Source organism: Takifugu rubripes, chromosome 5 (genome assembly GCF_901000725.2).
Source record: "Takifugu rubripes chromosome 5, fTakRub1.2, whole genome shotgun sequence".
In the NCBI taxonomy this organism is placed as follows: domain Eukaryota; kingdom Metazoa; phylum Chordata; class Actinopteri; order Tetraodontiformes; family Tetraodontidae; genus Takifugu; species Takifugu rubripes.
In genome coordinates, this window is record NC_042289.1 from 13,508,310 (window position 1) to 13,530,575 (window position 22,266).

Below are 22,266 nucleotides of genomic sequence, written 5' to 3' on the forward strand. Positions count from 1 at the left end.
TGAGGGAACAACTGTGGGAAGGTCTGAGGGAACATCTGAAGGAAGGTCTGAGGGAAGGTCTGAGGGAACATCTGAGGGAACAAGTGAGGGAAGATCTGAGGGAACAACTGAGGGAAGATCTGAGGGAACGTCTGAGGGAACAACTGAGGGAAGGTCTGAGGGAACAACTGAGGGAACATCTGAAGGAAGATCTGAGGGAACGTCTGAGGGAACAACTGAGGGAAGGTCTGAGGGAACATCTGAGGAAATGTGTGAGGGAACATCTGAGGGAAGATCTGAGGGAAGGTCTGAGGGAACAACTGAGGGAACGTCTGAGGGAACAACTGTGGGAACATCTGAGGGAACATCTGAGGGAAGGTCTGAGGGAACATCTGAGGTCGGAGACAAGCGCTTCCACCACGAAGGCGGCGGCGTCCATCAGGAGACGCCCCCCGGTCCCGGGGGTCCTGGAGCGGGGGGGGGCAGGAAATCAGCTCTGACTCCAAACGGCTCCGATATCTGATGACACCTCTCATAGCTTTTAATCTTTAATGTGAAAAATTAATCATCCCATTCATTATTTTAATAGCTGTCATTTTTCTCTCCCCAACGTGATGATTTATCACCATTCCGCCCGTGGGGGGGTTGATGGTGGTGTTTGCTCCAGGTACCCCCCCCCACCTCTCATTACTCTGACACGCCATTAAAAGCCCGGTGATTAAACAACAGCTCTGCAGGTCGGCGGCGCCGCGGCCCGACACCGCCCTCCTCACCCGCCCCTCCCCCGCTCAACGCACTCGCTGGTGCTTTTGGGGGGGGGGGGGGGGGGGGGGGGTCAGATCGGCCGATTATGTCGTTTACTCCGATGTCGGAGTGTTATGTCGTTGGCGGTGATAACGGCGCCCGTGCTGCTCGCCGTGTTCCAGCCGTCCTCGGCGCCGTCTAGGTCACTGACAGCAGCAGACGGGGGGGGTGAGGACATCCGAGGGCCCCCCCCACGTCCTCACCAGAGGGTTTGGGGTCCCCCATCCAACAGAGCTCAGTTCCACGCTAGCAAGGGTAGCATAGATAGCGGCTCGGTCTCTGGTGACTACTGCCCCCTAGTGGACGAGCACGGACGTGTGCTCGTCTCAGCGTTGGCAGCTTCCCGTTGTCTCAGGATCAGGAAATGAAGTCAGCTGGGAAGGAAATGAAGCTACCATCGCTCCAAGGAAACTTCCTCACAGCCGGAGGAGGAATCGGCGCCGTGAGATTCCAGAACGTGCCAGCGGCCAAAAACTGTTTGCTGTTAGCGTTTACGGCCGGCGTTCCGCAGGGAGGAGCTGCTCATCGGTAAAACTCAGCGTTTTAAAGCCCGACGGCGGCGCGGAGACACAGACGGCGCAGATCTCCGCCGTTTGACTTTTATGCTAGGACGTTAGCTTTGGCCGCGGCGCTCGGACAGGCGGCGGTCGTTCGGAGAGACGCCGCGCAGCCAATTTGCATTGTACTGTGAGGCCGCGCTGACGAGGAGGACGCGCGCTAATTTGCAAAAGCTATCAAATGTCCCGCGTCGCGGTGCGAATTATCACAGCGGCCATAAACGAAACGAGAAAAGCGGCGTTCCCGCCAACGGGAACGCTGACGTTCGGCGCCAGCTGTAGGTCTGGACGCAGGAGGAGGGGAAGACGCTCCGAGTTTTCCTGCAACTTTGCAACTTTGTCTTTTTTCCCTCCGTCTACGGCGGCGCCGTAACTCCCAGCTGGTCGGACGCCGGGCTCCCGACGCTCCGCACATGAAACAAGCTGCTGCCGGAATGAAAGTGGCTGTCGGAGCGGCAGGAACGGGGCTCCTACACGGGTTTATTAAAAATACATGCTCAAATGAATCTTAGCGGCGATGACAAGTTTCGCCATATTCGTCTTGAACTTTTAATGTTCCCGGCCGCCACTTCAAAGGAGCCGGAATTAAATATTAACACTATTATCCGAGCTGCTCCCAATATTATCCCAGCTGGTTATTTATACTTCCCAGCCGGAATTATCTCACACTTTTCACTCTGGAGCGACACGCTGACGGAGCGGTGGCCCGTTTGTGCTTTCAGGGCCCAAAATGAGCCGTTCCTGCGTTTGGGGGGCGAATCCGGGAGATTAATGGGCGCCGGCCGACGCCCCTCCTGTAAATGTAAATATATTTGGAATTTATGAGCCCGGGGAGATCGATTCCTCCCGTGAGCGGCGTGGAGAAGAGGCTCTCTGGCCGAGGTCGGCGCGCGTACGCTCCAAGATTTGCATCCGTGTGGGGAGGAGAGGAAGAGTGTGAGTTATGATCCGTCCGGCTGGGAGGAATCAGGCTAAATCTGGTGGCGGCGCCAGCGGATCACCGCCGTTTACCCACCGGTGAGACGGTAAATACTCCGGCTGACATGTGAGGGAGCTTCGTGCGCTCGGAGCGCCGAGTGGAAGTGGAGGCTCCGATGAGTGTGTCTACAAATGCTCCTGGAGCGCGTGATGCCGGCGGAGCCCGGAGAGGCCCCGGACGGGGATGTGGCGGCGGCCGGAGCCACGAGCCGCGGCGCCGTCGCCGAGGTTTATGGAGCGACGCGCAGAAGAGGAATGTCAACGAGAACTCCGACTCTCTCCCAATGAATCCCAACAACCGGTTTGTTTGCTGCCGTTTGTCTTTTCGGCCTCTCAAATGTCGGAATAATTTTTCCAGACTGATGGTCTTTTTTTTTGTTAGCTGACGGGTGTGATCCTGTTCCTCAGCGTCGAGCCTTCGGAGCAACATCGGAAAAGGATGGAAATAAGGAAAACAAGCTAACAGACATGCAACGTCCTGGCTAACTGATGCTAATGTGTTTAGCACGTGTAGCTTGTGGATAAGCTACAAGCACCTGAAACCTCTCTCGAGACTCCTTCAACCTCCTCCTAGTTCAGAGTTTTCCGATGATCATCCACAGAGAAAAGCAGCTAAACTTCCTAATTAAAGGAGAAGCTAAACAAAATGGTGGGAACGTCGCTCACGGAACGCCGCGGAGCTTTAAATTCTCGGTTTGCTGATGTAAACAAGCAGCAGGTCGAGACCCGATTGGACGAGCTGTAAACATCATTAATATTGAGGCCGGGACGGCGGGAACGCCGGCAGACGAGACGTCAGTCGTGGCTCCGGCGGGACCAAACTGGAGCCGAGTTTTCCCGCTATTTCCCTCCGAGGCACGGCGTGCGTGCCAGCGAGGGGCGGAGCCAGAGACACGCACAGAGTCGCACAAAGCAAGAACATAAAAAACGCCGAAGCCCTGAAGTCAGTTCCTCGCCCGGGCTGCATCCGTCTGGGATCTGGGAACGCCGCGGCACCGACGGCCATGAATTAAAAAGTCAATATGTAAAAGCTGCCATTTTGAAAAAGTGTTCCATCAATGGAAATCATATTAACATGATAAAGGGCAGATCGGGAGGCCGGGGCATCGATGCTGCCCCCCCCCCCCCCAAAACACGTTAATGAACCGTGCCGCAAAAACGGAGGCGGGGCTACAGGAAGGGGGGGGGGGGAAGAGGAGGTAGGATCGATGATGATGTCACGGCCTCGCGGCTACGTTCCCTGGCAACACCTCATCCAGAGCCAGACATAGTTCTGGAAAAAGAAACGGCAGAAATTTTCCGTTGGATCGGGCGTTCCCGGCGTTCCGCAGGGGTCCGTTCTCGGTCTCTGTCTTCCTGGTTCCTGAAGTCGGAGCAAAACCTCCATAAAGGCGTAAACAAACTGTTTTTGAATGAGGTCTCCAGGATACCTGCCGAAATACCGGAGTCACTAATGGGGGCGGGGGGGCACTTCCAGGTGTCGGTCGGATCAGGAATTGTTTTGTGAAGATGGAGAGGGGGGAGAGGCGGGAGTCTCGGGGTCGGGAGTGGAAGCAATTAGGATGAAGATGGACAGAGAAAGATGAAGAGCGCTGATGCCACCCAGAGACCGGAGCAGCCGGAGCAGCCGGAGCACCGGAGCAGCCGGAGCAGCGGAGCAGCCGGAGCACCGGAGCAGCGGAGCAGCCGGAGCACCGGAGCAGCGGATCCACCCCCTGATGACCAGGACTACAGAGGCGGAGCCTCGGGGAGGGAGCATCCAAGGCTTCACACGGGGGGACATGAAAGCAACAAGGCAGCGCTGGGAGGCCAAACAGATGAATTACTGATCAAAGACCAGCACAGGGAAGCTGCAGCGCTCAGACAAGGGGGGCAACTGGGGCAACTGGGGCCACCGGGGCATTAACAATTCACCTTCAATTAGCCCGGCACCGGCGGCCAACTGGACCGGGAACGCCGTACACGAGCCTGAGCCCTGTCAGGAACACCGAGCAGGACCGGGAATGACATCTCTGAGGAGAGATTCTGGAGACTGTTGGAATGAGGAGGGGAAGGAGGAGGAAGAGGAAGAGGGGGAGGGGGGGGAAGAGGAAGGGGAGGAGGGGGGGGAGGAAGAGGAAGGAGAGGAAGAAGAGGAGGGAGGAGTTGCTTCCCTCCTCCGTGACATCATCTCAGTCTTTGTTCTTCATCAGGATCAAAGCCTCCGACTCTTTTAGCCGCTCACATGATCGATGCTGCTCCGTCTGGGATTCGTCCAACCATTCGGCCTCCAGAATAATGGCCGGCCGGATCCGCCGCTCCGGCATTGATTACTCGGAGCGGCCCATACCTCAGCCGGAGCGGCCGGTGTTCCGGGCGTGATGACGCTGGAGGCTAACGTTAGCATGTCCTCAGTCTCCCCCCGGTACCGCTGAGGATCCGGACGGACCGGGAACGACCCACTCCAATGTCTCCCGGACTCTCAGGTTCTCCGGGTGACTTTTAGAATATAATGAGGCCATATTTCAATCACGGACTTGGCCTCCGCCTCCACCTGTGCGCTCCCACAGCTAATTTTCCTCTTTCCCGCTTCCTGCTGGCGGCGAACGCCGGCTGGAACCTCCAGGATTCCGTCCAAGAGTCGCACTAATGTTTTCATGGTTGCGTCTGCAGCCGGCGCTCCGAGCTAAAATCCGATCTTTGCATTTAAAATAACGCTGAACTGGAAGCGGGAGGCTGGGAAAGGCGAGCAGGAATCCTGTCGGGAAGGGTTTCTCACCCGTGTTCCCACTGGGCTTGGCTGGTGATGCGTCTCCCAAATTAGAGGCTAAGCTAACGTTCACTCCGGTGTGAAACGGGAAACAGCTCCGGTGCGACACCACAAGAAAATGACACGGAAGAATCGGGAACGTCGGGAAGACTGAGCCGCTAAAGAAACGGAGATCAACAAACTGCAACGAGGTGGGCGTGGCTTTAGACCCTTTAGCAGGTTAAGTTAGCATTACTTTAGCATTTAGCCAAGGGCCGGAATATCTGATCTAGCGGGATCCCTTCAGCGGAACAACCCGGAGGCTATGTTAGCGCGTAGCATGTGACCCGTTCTCCGGAAGAAAACACCTGACGGTCGGGAGCGTCGGCCGTATTGAGCCGCCTGTCTGGAGCAACGGCGGCTCTTTATCACTTCAAAGGCCGCCGCCCCTCCGGCGGCGCCAGGAAGCCGTGACCGGCGCCGCCGCCGCTTCTTTCTGCTGCATTTGTCCAATCTCGGAAGAGTCGGGAAACACAAGGTCCTTTCAAAGTTAGTCAACAGGCCTTTGAAGCGCAGCCAGCGGAGTCAGCATCCCGGCGACAAGGTGCCGCCATTATCATTCAATAGGCAGGCGGGATTTTGCATATTTAAGAGGAATTTTCCCTTTGCTTCCCTGGCGCGGCGTCACGCTTCCTCGGAACACAAACGCATCAGCAACTCGCCGGTTCGCTCCGGCGTCCTCGCACGCCGACTCAAAAACACGGAATTAAATGAAACGTTTGTTTGGGCTCAGAAATTGGACCTGGAGTTCAAGGATTCCTCATTTCCCGACGCCTTTCATGGGCTTGTTTGTCTCGGCGCTAATGTCACCTCCAGGCCGGGAACAAAGGAACCGCCGCCGTTGTTGCTTTGATCATTCGGGGGGAAATTCTGCTCCGTCCCGACGTGACTGAAGGTTTTCGTTCCACTCCAGGACGGTTTTATCGCTCCGACATGAGTCCGTTCCCATCTGACCCGGAAAATTTTGCTCCCGGTGAAAAGCTAAGCTAGTGACGCAAACATCGAGAGCACCGAAAGGCATCAAACCATAGCACATGCTACAGTTAGCACCGGTCCTCGCGGGGTTCTTTGATGCCTTTGATGCTAACGTCCTCAGATCGGTCGAAAAGCGTGAGGCCACGATGAAGCCACACCCCTTTTTCCCCTCGAACACTGTCAGCTAGCCTTACGTGTGGATCGGGTAAAAAGTTTGGCTCGCTACGTACTAGCATTTTGTTGCTAAAAGGTTTGTTGCTAAAAGGTTTGTTGCTAAAAGGTTTGTTGCTAAAAGGTTTACAGGTGAGAACGAAGCTCTCGTCACATCCACAGGTCAAACTTGTGGTTACAAGAGAACGATCGATGATACGACGCACAGCTAACAAACTAGCGCACGACCGTCTCGGCTAACAGAGTTAGCAATGATGTATAAGACTAATAACAAGGCGTCGGCGTGAGTCTCGCACGTCTCCTCATCAGTTGATTATTTGTAGCTCTGAGGTACAAAAAGCCACGAACGCACCACGAACGCACCACGAACGCACCGCTGGTATTCATGATCCAGAATCCGGGTCCTCCTCCCCGGGGTCTTTGGCGTTCCTCCGCAGCGGAGCGGTTCCTGGAATAGCTGCGTTCTTCCCGCTGGGATTCGCCGTAGCGACCCAGCGCCGCTACATGCGTCCCTAACGAGCGCCGTCCGCTGTCGCTCCTCCGGCTACGACACGGGAAGCACCCAGCCAATCCCGTAGGACGGGGTCCCGCGGTGAGCCGCTAACGATGGCGGCGCCGGTGCGGCCCGGAAACGGTCGCTTGGTAACGGCCCAAGAACCAGATCTGGCGGCGCCTCGGTCTTCAGGAGGGTAATTAATCCGCCTCTTCAGCCCCCCCCCGGCCTCCCCTCCGCCCCCCCCCGCGCTCTCCAAAGATTTCCAATATTGCCTATTGGCAAAACCGTCCGTCTCCGTGTGGACGAATCCGAGTTCGTTCAGCAATTTAATGGCGCCGAGTATCGATGGTCGACGGGGGGGTAACGGGGGGGGGGGGGATACGGGGGGGGTACAGATAAACGACCAGGGCGCGCTAACCCTAACCACGTAAAAAAGTTAGCATAAGGTCCACGGTGACTGAGTGGCGATCGATGGGGCGCTGGTCCAAAACAGCCCAATAAGGCGCCGATCGATATTCCTGCTGCCGATTAGCTACGGAGGCATTATGGGATGGAATCAGGCGCTGATTAAACTTTCATCGCTGCTTTTCCAGCCTGGCTGAAATTAGCGGGTGGAGACGTTTATCTCAGTTCATCATGTGAGAGAGAGCGTTAGCATAACCCCCCCGAGTGTCTGTATTAGCCGTTAGCATAACCCCCCCCCCTCCCCGAGTGTCTGTATTAGCCGTTAGCATAACCCCCCCCCCCTCCCTGAGTGTCTGTATTAGCAATAAATCCCACGCGGGAGAGAAACGAATGATCTTTCGACAAAACCGAGACAGCAGCAGAGAAGACAAATGCCTGCGCTTCCAGGGAACGTTCCCGATCCGAGACAATCCGACCGCACCAATAAAACAATCAATGCTAACCTAATCTCCACAGCCGCGCCGCCACTTGCTCGCCATTTCTTAGCCCCAAAATGAAGAGGAAAGGAGAGCCTGAAAGGCATAAATAAATAAACCTCAAACCACTCATGTTCTGCTGCGCCAGCGGGGGGGTCGGGGGGGCCGGGGGGGGGGGCGCTAGCGTGAGCCAACCGCTAGCGTACAGAGCGCCATTTTGTAGAGGTTTTATTCATGTTTTGCAAACACATAAAGGAGAGAAATGGGGGTGTTGTCGGGGGGGTCGGAGTATTTCACAACAGGACCTGGCTACAGCTAACGCTAGCATGATCCTACCACCGCCACTCTGAGCTGAAGATTAGCATCTTTTGTGAGTAAATGGCTGCCACGGCTAGCTAGCATCTAAAGCTAATGTTCCGTTCTGAAAAGATTATTTTTTATATTTTGGTCTAAATTTCAGAAGCAGCAGAATAAAAAGTTAGCGTGAGATTTTTGCTCCCAGGATATTTTTTTTCCGCCAAAACTACTTGAAAAACTTTAACGAGCTGCTGGTGGATTTTGGGAAGAAATTTTAGCTTTTTAAGGAAAAGGTTTGAATCTCATTAGCATTTATGCGTTAGCATTGTTGCTTTTGTTTGCTGGTGGGATCGTTTCAGAAATCAAAGAGTTGTTTTCTTTATTTGCTTTGAAGAGGCAGGTGGGGGCGGAGTCAGAGGCGCTCTGACGGGAGCCGCTGTTGATGCCGTCGGCTGGGGATCAGCTGGGATCTGCGGCTCAAACGGGAACGCTGGACTGGGAAAAGCCGAGCAGAAAGAGAGCAGCGCCGCTCTCGTTTAAGCCCGGAGTGGCTCCATCAACACACGCATACACACACACACAGAGGCACAAGACTGCACCCTTCTGGCCACCCCCCCACTGACACCCACCCTGTCAGGGACGCCGGCGTGGGCGGAGCTTCTCCCGACGCCGCTGTAATTTCACTAATGCTCACTCAAATGTCAACGAGGTCCAGTGACGGCGGATTCTTAATCCCTCATCTGAAACTGGCGCCCAAAGGCAGGACCGGAGTGTGTGTGTGAGTGTGTGTGGGTGTGTGTGTGAGTGTGTGTGTGAGTGTGGGTGAGTGAGAGTGTGTGTGTGTGTGGGTGTGTGAGAGTGTGTGTGTGTGTGGGTGAGTGAGAGTGTGTGTGGGTGTGTGAAATACGCTGCATGAGGGCGCATATATTAGCCCATCCGCGGCCTTAACAGGGCGCCCCCGCTAGCCAAGAGAGCGTCGAACTACTGAACTTTCCTGTAGTCACCTGCACGCCCCCCCCCCCCCCCCACACACACACACACACGCCCCCACCCCCCCCATAAGTGAGATGCTGTAGTTTCACTCTATTTCCCCAAATTAGCCGCGGCTGGCGGCGCGGCGGCCTCGTCCTGGGAAGTGATGAATCAGAAGTGAAGCCCGAAAATGCTGCAATTTTTTTATCGCCGCCGTTCAAACGTGCGCGGAGCCGAAACCTGACGCCGTGTTTCAGGAGCTCTCAGGGCGGCGGCGGCGGCGGCGGCAGCGGCTTCGCCACCGCGCTCGTAAATCCATTAGAAAAAAACAGCTTGCGGAGCCGTAATGCTGCCGGAGCAGGAAAATCCATCTGGCTGATGAAGAGGAAAACGGGTCTCAGCTGCCGCAGCGCCGCCGAGTGGCCGAGGGCGGCGCTGCGGCCATCTGCCGACATTAACCACTGTTAGCGTTCGCTAGCTGATATCGGCGTCGCAGCTATAGCAACTCAGCAACGACCAAAAAGCAGCTAAACAGCAGCTAGCTAAGGTTTAGCTTCGCTAGCATCAGCCAGCAGCCGTCTGTGAATGATCACAACAGCTAGCTAACGGCTAACGGCGCTGGACGGCCGTGATTGGCTCCTCATTTCACTCTTTAGCGCTAAAAGCGTGAAATTGCCACCTAATTGCGACAATAACGCGTTCGCTTATTTCCAGTTCTGAAGGATCAAAGTCGTCAAAATTGCTGTGATCAGATTAAAGGAGCATTAGCGGCGCCGTTCTGTCCCCCTTACCATGACTTTCAGGCTCCTCCTGCTCAGGCAGCGCCGCCGTCTCCCTGTGGGCGTGGCTTCACCGGGGGGGGGGGCACCAATCAGGGCTTCACGTCCTAATCAGATCCTTTAATAACCAGAACCGTTAGCGTAATCAAATTAGCCCCAGTCTTTTTGGATTTTTAATTATCTCCAGTCGCTGGAGCGCTTTATCTGCCGCCGCTACACAGTGAGCGGGAAGCTAAGCTAAAGCGAGGACAGGACGGTCCGACCGTCCTTCCTGCTCTGACAGCAGGAAAACCAGGAAGCAACTGGGAGTTTTCAGGCCCCACCGAGGAAAAATCCACATTTATGTCGTGAAAAATCCGATTAAAATCTGCTCAGTTTCCTTCAAAAAGTGATAAAAGAAGAAAATAATTTATGTGTGAAACCGGCAGGAAGTGGAGGATTAGCAGCGATGCTAACGAGTCGAAGACGCTTTTGTGTTCATTAAAAATCTGAAATTTTAACATGAAACTTAAATCTGCTGAATCTGAGCACATTGCTAACGGGGCTAACCGTCGCTGACAGGGCTAACAGGGCTAACCGTTGCTAACAGGGCTAACCATTGCTGACAGTGCTAACCGTTGCTAACAGGGCTAACCATTGCTGACAGGGCTAACCGTTGCTAACAGGGCTAACCATTGCTCACAGGGCTAACCGTTGCTAACAGGGCTAACCGTTGCTAACAGGGCTAACCGTTGCTCACGGGGCTAACCATTGCTGACAGGGCTAACCGTTGCTAACAGGGCTAACCATTGCTGACAGGGCTAACCGTTGCTAACAGGGCTAACCGTTGCTAACAGGGCTAACCATTGCTCACAGGGCTAAGCATTGCTAACAGGACTAACCGCTGCTAATGTGGCTAACCATTGCTAACGTGGCTAACCCTGGCTGGGCTTGAGTGAAGCGTCTGATTCCGACTCCTGTGCAACGCTGGAAAACTCCTTTTTTCCCACATTATTCCGTCAGGAGGAAAATTTACTCGTTTCTTTCTGACAGAAATAAATAAAGAAGCTTTGAAGCGTCGCCGCTGCCTTTCCAATAAAGTGCCTTGCCTAAAGGCACGTCAGCGGCGGTGGAATTCAGTCACCTGCCTGGCAGCTCATCCAAAACAGGCGGGAAAACACTTCCATAACTTCAACGTTCCCTGTTGCTGGTGACGGCCGGGAACGCTGGGAAAGAGGCGGCGGTGACGGCGGTGACGGGAGCGCTGTATCGGAGGGAATGTCGGGGGAGGAGCGGCGCCAGAATGAGGAGGGAAGAAAGACGCGGTCGTCCTCGTTGGAACGAGCGGTGCGAGAAATGATAATTAACCGCTAATTAATTTGGCGCTCTTTATCTCGGAGCGCCGCGTGCTCGCGGAAAGATTAGGAAGCTTTTAATAACGGGCTGCAACAAACAGCGGCCGGCGGGAAGCTCGGCGTTCCCGCCTTTATTTGGCGCCGACCTCTGCGCCAACATGACATCAAAGCGCCAACATCAAAGGGATCCACGCTGATTGGTCAGCTCAACAGCTAATAGGGTGGCAGCAGCCGTCGTCACGGTAACCGTGAACGTAAACACTCGCCAAGAAGTCGAGAACGAAGAGACGAAACCTTCGGTGTGTGTGTGTGTGTGAGTCAGAGTGTGTGTGTGTGTGTGAGTCAGAGTGTGTGTGGGTGTGAGTGTGTGAGTCAGAGTGTGTGTGGGTGTGCGAGTCAGAGTGTGTGTGGGTGTGAGTGTGTGAGTCAGAGTGTGTGAGGGTGTGAGTGTGTGAGTCAGAGTGTGTGAGGGTGTGAGTGTGTGAGTCAGAGTGTGTGAGGGTGTGAGTGTGTGTGAGGGTGTGAGTGTGTGTGAGGGTGTGAGTCAGAGTGTGTGAGGGTGTGAGTGTGTGAGTCAGAGTGTGTGAGTGTGTGTGAGGGTGTGAGTGTGTGTGAGGGTGTGAGTCAGAGTGTGTGAGGGTGTGAGTGTGTGAGTCAGAGTGTGTGAGGGTGTGAGGGTGTGAGTCAGAGTGTGTGAGGGTGTGAGTGTGTGAGTGTGTGAGTCAGAATGTGTGAGGGTGTGAGGGTGTGTGTGTGTGAGTGTGTGTGTGTGAGTCAGAATGTGTGAGGGTGTGTGTGTGTGAGTGTGTGTGTGTGAGTGTGTGAGTGTGTGAGTCAGAGTGTGTGAGGGTGTGAGTGTGTGAGTCTGTGTGTGTGAGGGTGTGTGAGTCAGAGTGTGTGAGGGTGTGAGTGTGTGAGTCTGTGTGTGTGAGGGTGTGTGAGTCAGAGTGTGTGAGGGTGTGAGTGTGTGTGAGTCAGAGTGTGTGAGGGTGTGAGTGTGTGAGTCAGAGTGTGTGAGGGTGTGAGTGTGAGTGTGTGAGGGTGTGAGTGTGTGAGTGTGTGTGTGTGAGTGTGTGAGTCAGAGTGTGTGAGGGTGTGAGTGTGTGAGTCAGAGTGTGTGAGGGTGTGAGTGTGTGTGTCAGTGTGTGTGAGTCAGAGTGTGTGAGGGTGTGAGTGTGTGTGTCAGTGTGTGTGAGTCAGAGTGTGTGTGTGTGAGTGTGTGAGTCAGAGTGTGTGAGGGTGTGAGTCAGAGTGTGTGAGGGTGTGAGTGTGTGTGTCAGTGTGTGTGAGTCAGAGTGTGTATGTGAATGTGTGTGAGTCAGAGTGTGTGTGTGTCTCAGTGTGTGAGTCTGTGGGTGTGAGTCTGTGTGTGTGTGTGTGTGAGTGAGTCAGAGTGTGTGTGAGTGTGTGTGTGTGTGTGAATGTGTGGGAGTCAGAATGTGTGTGTGTCTCATTGTGTGAGTCTGTGGGTGTGAGTCTGTGTGTGTGAGTGAGTCAGAGGGTGTGAGTCTGTGTGTGTGCGTCAGTGTGTGTGCGTGAGTCTGTGTGTGTGTGTGTCAGTGTGTGCGTGAGTGTGTGTGTGTGTCAGTGTGTGTGAGGGTGTGAATCTGTAGGTGTGTGTGTGAGTCTGTAGGTGTGTGTGTGAGTCTGTGTGTGTCTGTCCGTGTGTCAGTGTCCGTGTGTGTCTGTCCGTGTGTCAGTGTGTGTGTGTGTGTCCAGCTCGGCTCTGATTGGTCGGCGCAGCCACATTCCTTCACATCTCCGGAGCTTTGCCGCCATCTGCTGGTCGGCGGAGACACAACCGCTGAATCCTGAACTCAAACACGAGGAATTCTGGTTCTCACCGAATGTTTCGCTACATTTTAAATCATCATTATAATCTTCGTCTGTTTAAACAGGAGAGAAGAAAACAAAAACGGAAAAAACCCGCAAGAAATGTCGCGACCCAAAGGCTGAATCTCCCGCCATAGAGGCTGCAGTTCCCCCGCTGGCCGCCAGGTGTCCTCGTTCAGACAGAAATGTGCTGCTGTCCTCAGGCGACCTCCGCCAGCCTCCTGCCCCCCCCAGGAGGGTTCGCCCCCCCCCTTTTCTGCTCACACTAGTTTCCTTTCTATTAAAAAACACTCTTAATTGAAAATTGTACGTTTAAAAAATCATTACAAATCTGGAGTTTTATAAAATAGTGTTTAAATCCAAACTACAAAGATGATCAAAGATCCATATTTTAGGATGTTTGTCCTCCATCACAGCTCAGCCTCCGATGTCCTGCTGGGATATTGATGCTCCTGGACTCACATTTGGGGTCTAAAGGACCACAGGAACCCAGAGCCCCCCCCCCCTCCTGGTTGAGTCCCTGTCAGAGTTGTTCCCCACGAGGAGCCGGTCCGAAATGTCACCCGGACACAGCAGCCCCCCCCCCCACGTCCTTCACCAGCTGACCTAAATCAATTGTCAACCACACGGTGGGGGTGAGCGCCCCCTGCTGGCCTTGACCTTATCCCTCCCGTCTGCTGTTCCCGACTGGAGGAAAAAGACCAAAACCGGAGCGGCGGAGGCGGGAACGACGATAACGACGCGACCTGAGACAATAGAGGCCCCCGGGGGCCGTCCCACAGCTCCCAGCATGCACTGCAGTCCAGGCTGGGCCGCGCTTTCATACCCGCTAACAGTGAAACAGCGGAGGCCACACCTGCTGTCGCCATCGGCAACACACACACACACACGCACACACACACACACGCACACACACACACACGCACACACACACACACACACACGCACACACCCGTTTAATATCTTCCAGAACTATAAAAACGCTGACGCTCCGTCCTGACGCGGGGACGCTCGGAGGGAGCGGATCTGGCGAGCGAGTGTGGAGGTGGAAGTCCTCCTCGGTTTGTTGTGAGGAGGAACAGACGGTCTGTCAGGATCACGCTGCTGCCGCTCTTCCTGGCCAACAGCCGGAAGACTGTTTCATAACTTCCTGACCTTGTCCTGGCGCAGGTGGACGGAGACGCCCGGAAGGTTCGCTGGGCGCCGCCCCCGCTGAGGGCGTGGGCGAGGAGTGCAAAGGATGCTGGGAGGAGGAGGAGGGGGAGGAAGAGGGGGAGGAGGATGAGGAGGAGGAGGAGGAAGAGGGGGGAGGAGGAGGAAGAGGGGGAAGAGGAGGAGGAGGAAGAGGGGGAAGAGGAGGAGGAGGAGGAGGAAGAGGGGGAGGGGGAGGAGGAGGAAGAGGAGGGGGAAGAGGATGAGGAGGAGGAGGAGGAGGAAGAGGGGGAGAGGAGGAGGAGGAAGGGAGAGGAGGAGGGAGAGGAGGAAGAGGGGGGAGGAGGAGGAGGAAGAGGAGGAGGGAGAGGAGGAGAGGAGGAGGAGGAAGGGAGAGGAGGAGGGAGAGGAGGAAGAGGGGGAGGAGGAGGAGGAAGAGGGGGAGAGGAGGAGGAGGAAGGGAGAGGAGGAGGGAGAGGAGGAAGAGGGGGAGGAGGAGGAGGAAGAGGAGGAGGAGGAGGAGGAGGGAGAGGAAGGGGAAGAGGAGGAGGATGAGGGGGAGGAGGAAGAGGAGGAGGAAGAGGAGGGGGAGGAAGAGGAGGAGGAAGAGGAGGATGAGGGGGAGGAGGAAGAGGAGGAGGAAGAGGAGGAGGAAGAGGAGGATGAGGGGGAGGAGGAAGAGGGGGAGGAGGGAGTGGGAGGACATTCCTTAGCCTCAGGTGAAGCCAGGCGCAGTGCTGGACACCACACTGAGCAGTAACACATGCGCACACGCACACACACACACACACACTCACACACACACACACACACACACACACACACACACACACACACACACTCCCTCCCTCCCTCCCTCTCACACACACACACACTCACACACACACACACACACACACACACACACACACACACACACACTCCCTCCCTCCCTCCCTCCCTCCCTCTCACACACACACACTCTGGGAGAGCATGTAAATCATATTCATAATAAGACGGAACGTAAACAAACAGAATGAGCAACTCGCCACCGAAACACAACAAACACGGCGCCGCCGCTCCAGGTGGCTGCTAATGCTAAGGTCGTGCTAATCGATAGCTACTTGTGAGACCATCTCGTAGTTTACGACTTCGCTCCCGACGGCTGCGTTCCCACCGCTCTCGTCACCTTTTATCCGATAAACACGATTAAATCCACCAACAGCGTCTGTTGGTCCAGAACACGAGCACACAGGTGAAGCGTGCACATGCACGTGCAGGCGCGCACATGCACGTGCAGGCGCGCACATGCACGTGCAGGCGCGCACATGCACGTGCAGGCGCGCACGTGCGGCGCGCTCTCGTTAGCTTCAACACACGGAACAACACGGAAGTCATGTCGCTGGAACTCACAAACAAAATCCAACCCTGCAGCTGGTAGCGACACACAGGTTAGCAAGGTTGTGCTAGCTAACCAGGTGTTAGCAGCAGGCTAAAATCAGCTGGTGAATCCCAGACACAAAGATCGCGGAGATCCTTCGATTAGAGGGCGCGAGAGTCGCCGTGGTAACTAATGAAGTCGGAAAAATTCCCGCTAACCTGAGGAAACACTTGAATGCAGCATCCTGCTGTTTCCGCCGTAGATTAGCCTATTAGCTGTAGCAGCAGACGATGAAATGCTAACGTTAACGACTTCCTCTTTGCGCCTCGTCTGTCGTGACCTTTCTGCGGCTGTCGGGCGGCGTCCACTGTTTCCGTTGGGTTCTCGTCACCGCGGCGATTAGCATGGACGCCGGCGTCTCCTCTGGACTCGTCTCTCAGGAGTCGAGAGTTTCCCGGCGTCCCAGAAAATCCGCGTCTGATTGCCAATCTGCTCGCTAATACGGGCGGAATTTAATACTTCGGTTCAAATTGTCCCCTAAAACTCTTCCAGGAGTTAGCTTCAGTTAGCTCCGGGAACGCCGCGCCTCTCCTGATCGCTAAGTGGCAAACTTTTTACAGCTTGTTGTTCCTGTTCCGGCTCCGAGCGGATCTTCCTCAGAAGACGGCTTCACCCCGGAGCGGCGGGTGTGTTCTCCTGTCCTGAGCTGGCGGGAAACGACTCGGAATGCCATCGGCTTCCACTCAAAGGTCAAAATTAGCATCACGTGCGGCAGCTCGGAGAGGAAGTGAAGGAGCTGGAATAAAGTTCGAAATTCCGATTTATGATTGTTGCCGAAGTTCAGAATCACCGTTCGGGATAAACGTGGGTGAGCGAAGGGATGAAATTCCATATTTAAAAAGGGATTTCAGAGAATTTCCGTTTAGAATATCGAGCAGACGTGACGAAGCTCCGCCCCCAGAACCCGCTCCCGTCGCAACGACTCTGCGGCTACGCTAACGTGGGAGCTGACATTTAGATGAACGTCCTCATCTTCCGGAGACGCTAATCCGATCAGCGTAGGAGATCCCGAACATGGAGAGGGTTTCTCCACACACACACACACACACACACACACACACACACACACACACACACACACACACACACACACACACACACACACACGTGGCCTCACGGCGCCACATCTGTCACCGCCATGAACGCAGACCTCCCGGTGACCCCGCCCCCGTAAACACGATTCGCTGCTCCTCGCCGTCATCCACCACCAACGCAGCGTTCATCCATCATGGCCGCCAGCGGCGGCAACGCTCCTGCCTGCAGACAGGCACGTTTCCACGGCAACCAGCGCAACGCAAACGCAGACCGGAACGTTGGTGGCACAGCTTCCTGTTTGGGTGTTACCTGGAAAGGATTTTACCCACAATGCACTGAGGCGCCAACAGGGCAGAGGAGCTATGAGGGGGTCAAAGGTCGGGAGGAGACGAACCAGCTGAGTTTTGCTACAAATGTAATCAAATCCAACCAGTAACGATGTTCCTCACTCACACACGCACGCACACACACACACTCCCTCACACACACACACACACACACACACACACACACACACACACACACACACACACACACACACACACACACACACACGGCCTCCAGCTGAGACCAGATCTCACTTGTGTGGATGCAGTAAATAAAAACTCCGTTTCCCTTCAGCTGGTTTCTTTTTTTGGCCCCTCCCACGCGGCACATCTGACCTCTGACCTCTTATATTCCACGCAGGCTTCCGACCGCGGTCCGTCTCCGGCGGTCCGACGGCGTCTCCGGTTGTTGGGCTGAAATTGATTCTGCTGCTGGTTTCTTTGTTGAACTCTGACAGAGGAACTTGTGTAGCGGCGGCGGCTAATTCTGCTGCTTTTATTCCCTCTGTTTAATTACAACTCTGTCAAAACTCCGTCACTAACGACTATTAATGCCAAAATAATTCACGCCTCACCGTTTTGGCTAATCAGCCTGATAATTCTGACACGCCGCAGCTCCTTCCACTCGTTACCGTCTCCAAATCAAACAGCCTCGTTAAGAAATGAAGGAGCAGATCCAGCCGAAGCCTGAAAGGAAGCCGGGGATTCCAGACATCGGCATGGCGACGCCGCGGCGCCGCTAACTGACAAGTCACTCTGAACAAAAACACTTTGCAACAGCGTAAATATTAAAATAAAATCTGGAAGACGAACAGAATGTTTTCACTGAAGTTTCAGGTTAGCCACGGCTAGCTGGTAGCTCTCCTTTAATGGGTCCTGTTAGCCGTGTTGTGGCTAACAGAGCCAAAAGCTTCTGTTCCAGCTTAAATTCCTCATTTATGAAGAATCTGGAAGGAACAAATATTATCTTTACGCCTCATTCGCCAAATAATCAGACACACGCTTCACCGGGAGAGGAATCGCTACAGAAGCGCTGAGGAAGCTAAAGGAGTGAGTGGGAGGGGCAACAGACGGGGGGGGGGGGGGGGGCTGCATGTGGGCGTGAGCCGTGACACTCACTCCCATGTAAAGGTGTCGGCGTCCTCAGTGACCTCACGACCTCCCAACACTCCCTGGTTCCATCGGCGTTCCGGGTGTTTTACACTGCTAATAAAATGCCCCCCCCCCCCCCTACACACACACACAGCCCACCCCACACACAAACACACACACAGCCACCCCCCCCACACACACACACACACACGCCCCTAATGAGATAAATTAGTGGATTGTAACAGATGTGTGGAATAAACACTAACGGCCTCCATCTGTCACTCATCTTGTGTGAGAACAGAGAAGTAAATCTGATCTGGGGGGGGGGGAGTTGTGTGTGTGTGTGGGGGGGGGTTGTGTGTGTGTGTGTGTGGGGGGGGTTGTGTGTGTGTGGGGGGGGGGGAGTTGTGTGTGTGTGTGTGGGGGGGGGGGTTGTGTGTGTGTGGGGGGGTTGTGTGTGTGTGTGGGGGGGGGGGGTTGTGTGTGTGTGTGGGGGGGGGTTGTGTGTGTGTCCGTCCTCAGTTGTTCCCGTCCTGCCGACGTCTCGTTTGTCCTCCGATTACAGACGTTCCAGGTTAATTAGCAAATAAAGCAAATGGCGGCGGTTCAACGTCAGCGAGGGAGGGGGGAGAGGCTTCGAGTGGGAGTCGCAACCGTGGCGTTTATGCAGGTAAAAAGCGCCTTAACGCCAGCGCTCACTCCGAGATCCATCACCATATTCTGATCGACCCCCCCACACGGTCGGTAATTCCCAGCTTCCTGAAAGTGACGCTTCCGCTGTGCAAACAGCCTCAAATCCACTTCTGGAAGCTAATCAGAAAATGACACGTTGGCGCCTCGATCCGGCAACGGAAAAAACAGTGGAAACGGGAGGAACGACCCCCCCACAGTTAGCATCTAGTTAGCCATTAGCTAATTTTAGCAACAACAAGCACAAGTTTGCCGCTGTGTTGGTGGGGGCAGGTGAAGAAAAGGTCCATCACAGAGGTGCTTCCCAACCTGCGGCACGTGGACCAGCAGAGGTACGGAAGCGCCGCCATGGCGGTCCCCACCAGCTCAAAGCTAATTCCTGCTTTACGATGTTGAGCAATCCAGCCGGATCTCCGTGCAGAGTCATCAATTACGGGTTTTTCTCCGATTGTTTTAATCCGACGTTAACATGTAGCATAAACACCCGACTGAAGGTCAGGCGATCAGGCCCACACGATGACGGTCGGATTAATCCTGCCTGAAAATCCCCAGAACCGGGTCGATGTTCCCGTCGGTCCTCCTGAGCCTCCACCCAGATGTCACGTTATAAAACAGCAGCAACATCGATAGCGACACAGCAGGCTAGCCGTGTTACCGAAGGCGACCGGGCTGAGGAAGCTGAGGCCCTCAATAAATGCTCCAGTCGTCACGGCGATCGGAACTTCAGCCGGCGCCCAGGAATCTAACCGGTCGCTGCGGTCCGATCCCGGTTTGACCAACGATCCGCAGCGCCTCAGCTAGCATCGATGAATGAAGCCCAAACAGGGGTTTTGTCGTTAGCTAGAGGAGCCGATTCCTTGGATCTGTTCTGTGGAACTAGTTTCCTTCCTCTGACGGAGACAGACAACCTTGAACTTTAGCTTGAACTTTAGCGCCTGTCCGCGTCTTCCCGTCCCGCCGCCTCGCGCTCCGTCTCCTGGCTCATCCTCATTTCCATCTCCGACCTCCAACAATCCATTAGCAGCGAGAGGATGTTGAGGAGTTTCATGCAAATAAGTGTGAAATTACACGCTAATCAGTCATGGAAATCGCAGCGCTCTCACTCCGGGCGTCCTCGTTGCTGCCTGTTCCTGGAACGGCGTGCGGGGGCGGCGCCCAACTTTGGAGACAAAAGACGAGTTTGAAAGAGGCGTTTGGAGCCGAGATCAGACTTGTTCCGCGGTGCTGAAGGCCGGAGAACGCCACAGCGTTAGCAATAGCTTAGCATCATCTGAACAGGAAACAACAAAAGATGTTTATACGAGCGCAGAGATGCTAACTTTCAGACTGATATTCACAGACTACCCACAAATGGGCTCCTGCTGCCAATGCTAATTTTTCTGGGGGGGGGGGGGGATTAAATTTATATAACAAAACGCTGAGCGTCACAAATCTACAGCAACCAGAGTTTTGGAGTTAGCGTTAGCAACGATGTGTCCGTTCGCGTCCTGTGATGACGTCTTTTTACTGATTTTGTTGAAATTTAGGAAAAAAAAAATCAAACCGGCAACAGAAGAGCCTCTAACGCAAGCTAACACAAGCTAGCGCACGCTAGCATAGAACCGTTGGCGTTGGTTCGCTTCACGCCAAGAAAGCTGAGCGGGAAACGGACGCCGCTCGCTGTTGGAGTCTCCTGTTGAAGCTGCAACACAACACCGGTGTGTGTGTGTGTGTGTGTGTGTGTGTGTGTGTGCGCGCGCATGTCAACGAGGGGAGGAGGAGCAGGGAAGCAGAGAGGGATCAGGATTCTGGAAGAGGAAGCCGTCACACACACACACACACACACACACACACACACACACACACACACACACACACACACACACACACACACTCCGACAGACAGATGGGCTAATTCGTGACTGACTGTGTGTTATGAAACATTATCTCTGTGTCAGTGGAATCAAAATAACATTTTGGGCGTAAACGGCGAGCTGCTAACTGCCAACGCGGCGCCACATGGCGGCGATGGACGCGTGGCCTCGGAAACAAAGGGAAAACAAAAACAAACAAACAAACTGTTTTTTTTCCCCCTTTCAGATGCTGTGTGGTCGCCCGGGCTCCGACGCACACGGGCGTGCACGTCGGCCAACCCACCTGCCGCCGCCAAATGAAGCCGGCGCCGAGTTTCAAGAGCCTGGCGGCGGACGAAGGCCGTCACGAGCGTCCGAGTTTATTTGTTGTCTATTCGGAATTAAAGGCTATTGACAGATGGCTTTGTTTTGTTCTCATCGGAGCGCTCAGCGGTTCCGAGCGGAGGGATTTTAATGGACGGACGTCCACGCCAACACTTTATAACCCCCCCGAGTATTTGTGCATGCGCGCGGCGTCGCGGCTAACTGCTCCTGGCTCGCTGCTCTCCACGGATGTTTTCTTGTCAAATAATGGGAGAGTGATGGGGTCCAACCCCGCCGCCAGGATTAGACGGATCTTCACACCGGACGATTGCTGAGATTTATCACTGTCAGCGACGCCGGTCAGACGCCGCCGCGGCCCCCCCGCCGACGCCGCTGCGCTGGCTTCTCATTTGGACCCTGAAAACCAGATGTCATGTGAGCTTTCCACGTGGAGGGTGATAGCGTCAAGCTAATAAAGAAACTCTCTTTGTCGTCTCTGAGGCTTCTGGCAACACCCGGCAGGTGCAACCGTCAGTTAGCACTTCCAGGGTCAGATTAATGTTAGCTAAAATTTATCGCTGGTTCTGTAGGAACGCTTTTGACCATCTTCGACCACGGACACACCTGTATAGTCGGGGTGTTGCGCGCTACAATCCAAGAGAGTTGTATGCTAGTCAGAGGGCTGCGCGCTACAGTCGGCCGCTACAGTCGGAGGGCTGCGTGCTACAGTCGGGCGCTACAGTCGGAGGGCTGCGTGCTACAGTCGGGCGCTACAGTCAGAGGGCTGCGCGCTACAGTCGGCCGCTACAGTCGGAGGCTGCGCACTACAGTCGGGCGCTACAGTCGGAGGGCTGCGTGCTACAGTCGGGCGCTACAGTCGGAGGGCTGCGCGCTACAGTCGGGCGCTACAGTCGGAGGGCTGCGCGCTACAGTCGGAGGCTACGTGCTACAGTCGGGCGCTACAGTCGGTGCGGTGAACGTCGGGCCGCTCTCGCTGATACTTCCGGCAGTTTAATATTGGATCGTTTGAGTTCTGAAAGATTCCGCCTGAATCGCGTCTTTGGGTCGAACAGCTGCGGTGAAACCAGTCGTTTCACCGCCGGTGTTTATTTGAGCCGCGGAGGCAGATTGGTGCTCGTGCGCGGTGTTGCAGGCGAAGCAGGATTTTTTCTCCTTTGGTGAATTAAGAGGTCACATATCTCAGCCGGCAGATTGCTGCTGCTGCTCGTATTAGCATGCGCAGGAGAGCGCTGAAAGGTGCTCTGGCCCTTAACTCAATCCCCCTTTTCCTCAGGTAGCAGTAATGGGATGTAGCTTAGCGCTGGTCTCCATCCTGTCGCGTCACGCCTGCTAGTCAGCCAGCCAACCAGCCGGCGCCATCCGGGCAGGAAGGGCAGCACTGCGGGCTGTGTTATTTAGCATCCGTTCCTCTCGCTAACTCTGAGGCCAGCTGTCCGAGCACACCGGGGCCTCCAGGATGGCGGCGCCGTCTTAACCGGGAGGTGACGCCCCCCCCGCACGTTCCAGAACAGATTGCCACCTCGGGCCAGC

General features: G+C 55.0%; 1 protein-coding gene across 10 annotated transcripts in view; it reads right to left on the reverse strand.

Annotated features, from left to right (window-relative positions):
- Positions 1-22,266, reverse strand: part of rbfox3a (RNA binding fox-1 homolog 3a) — a 261,145-nt gene that overhangs the window by 140,975 nt on the left and 97,904 nt on the right. The window contains exon 1 of one of the 10 annotated variants that reach the window (XM_029836490.1): positions 9,690-9,708. The exons of the other annotated variants lie outside the window; for them this stretch is intronic. Coding sequence (XP_029692350.1) covers positions 9,690-9,692 — 3 coding nt within the window. The 5' untranslated portion in view covers positions 9,693-9,708. Of the gene's footprint in view, positions 1-9,689; positions 9,709-22,266 lie in introns of those variants that run through there. 10 annotated transcript variants of the gene reach the window in all.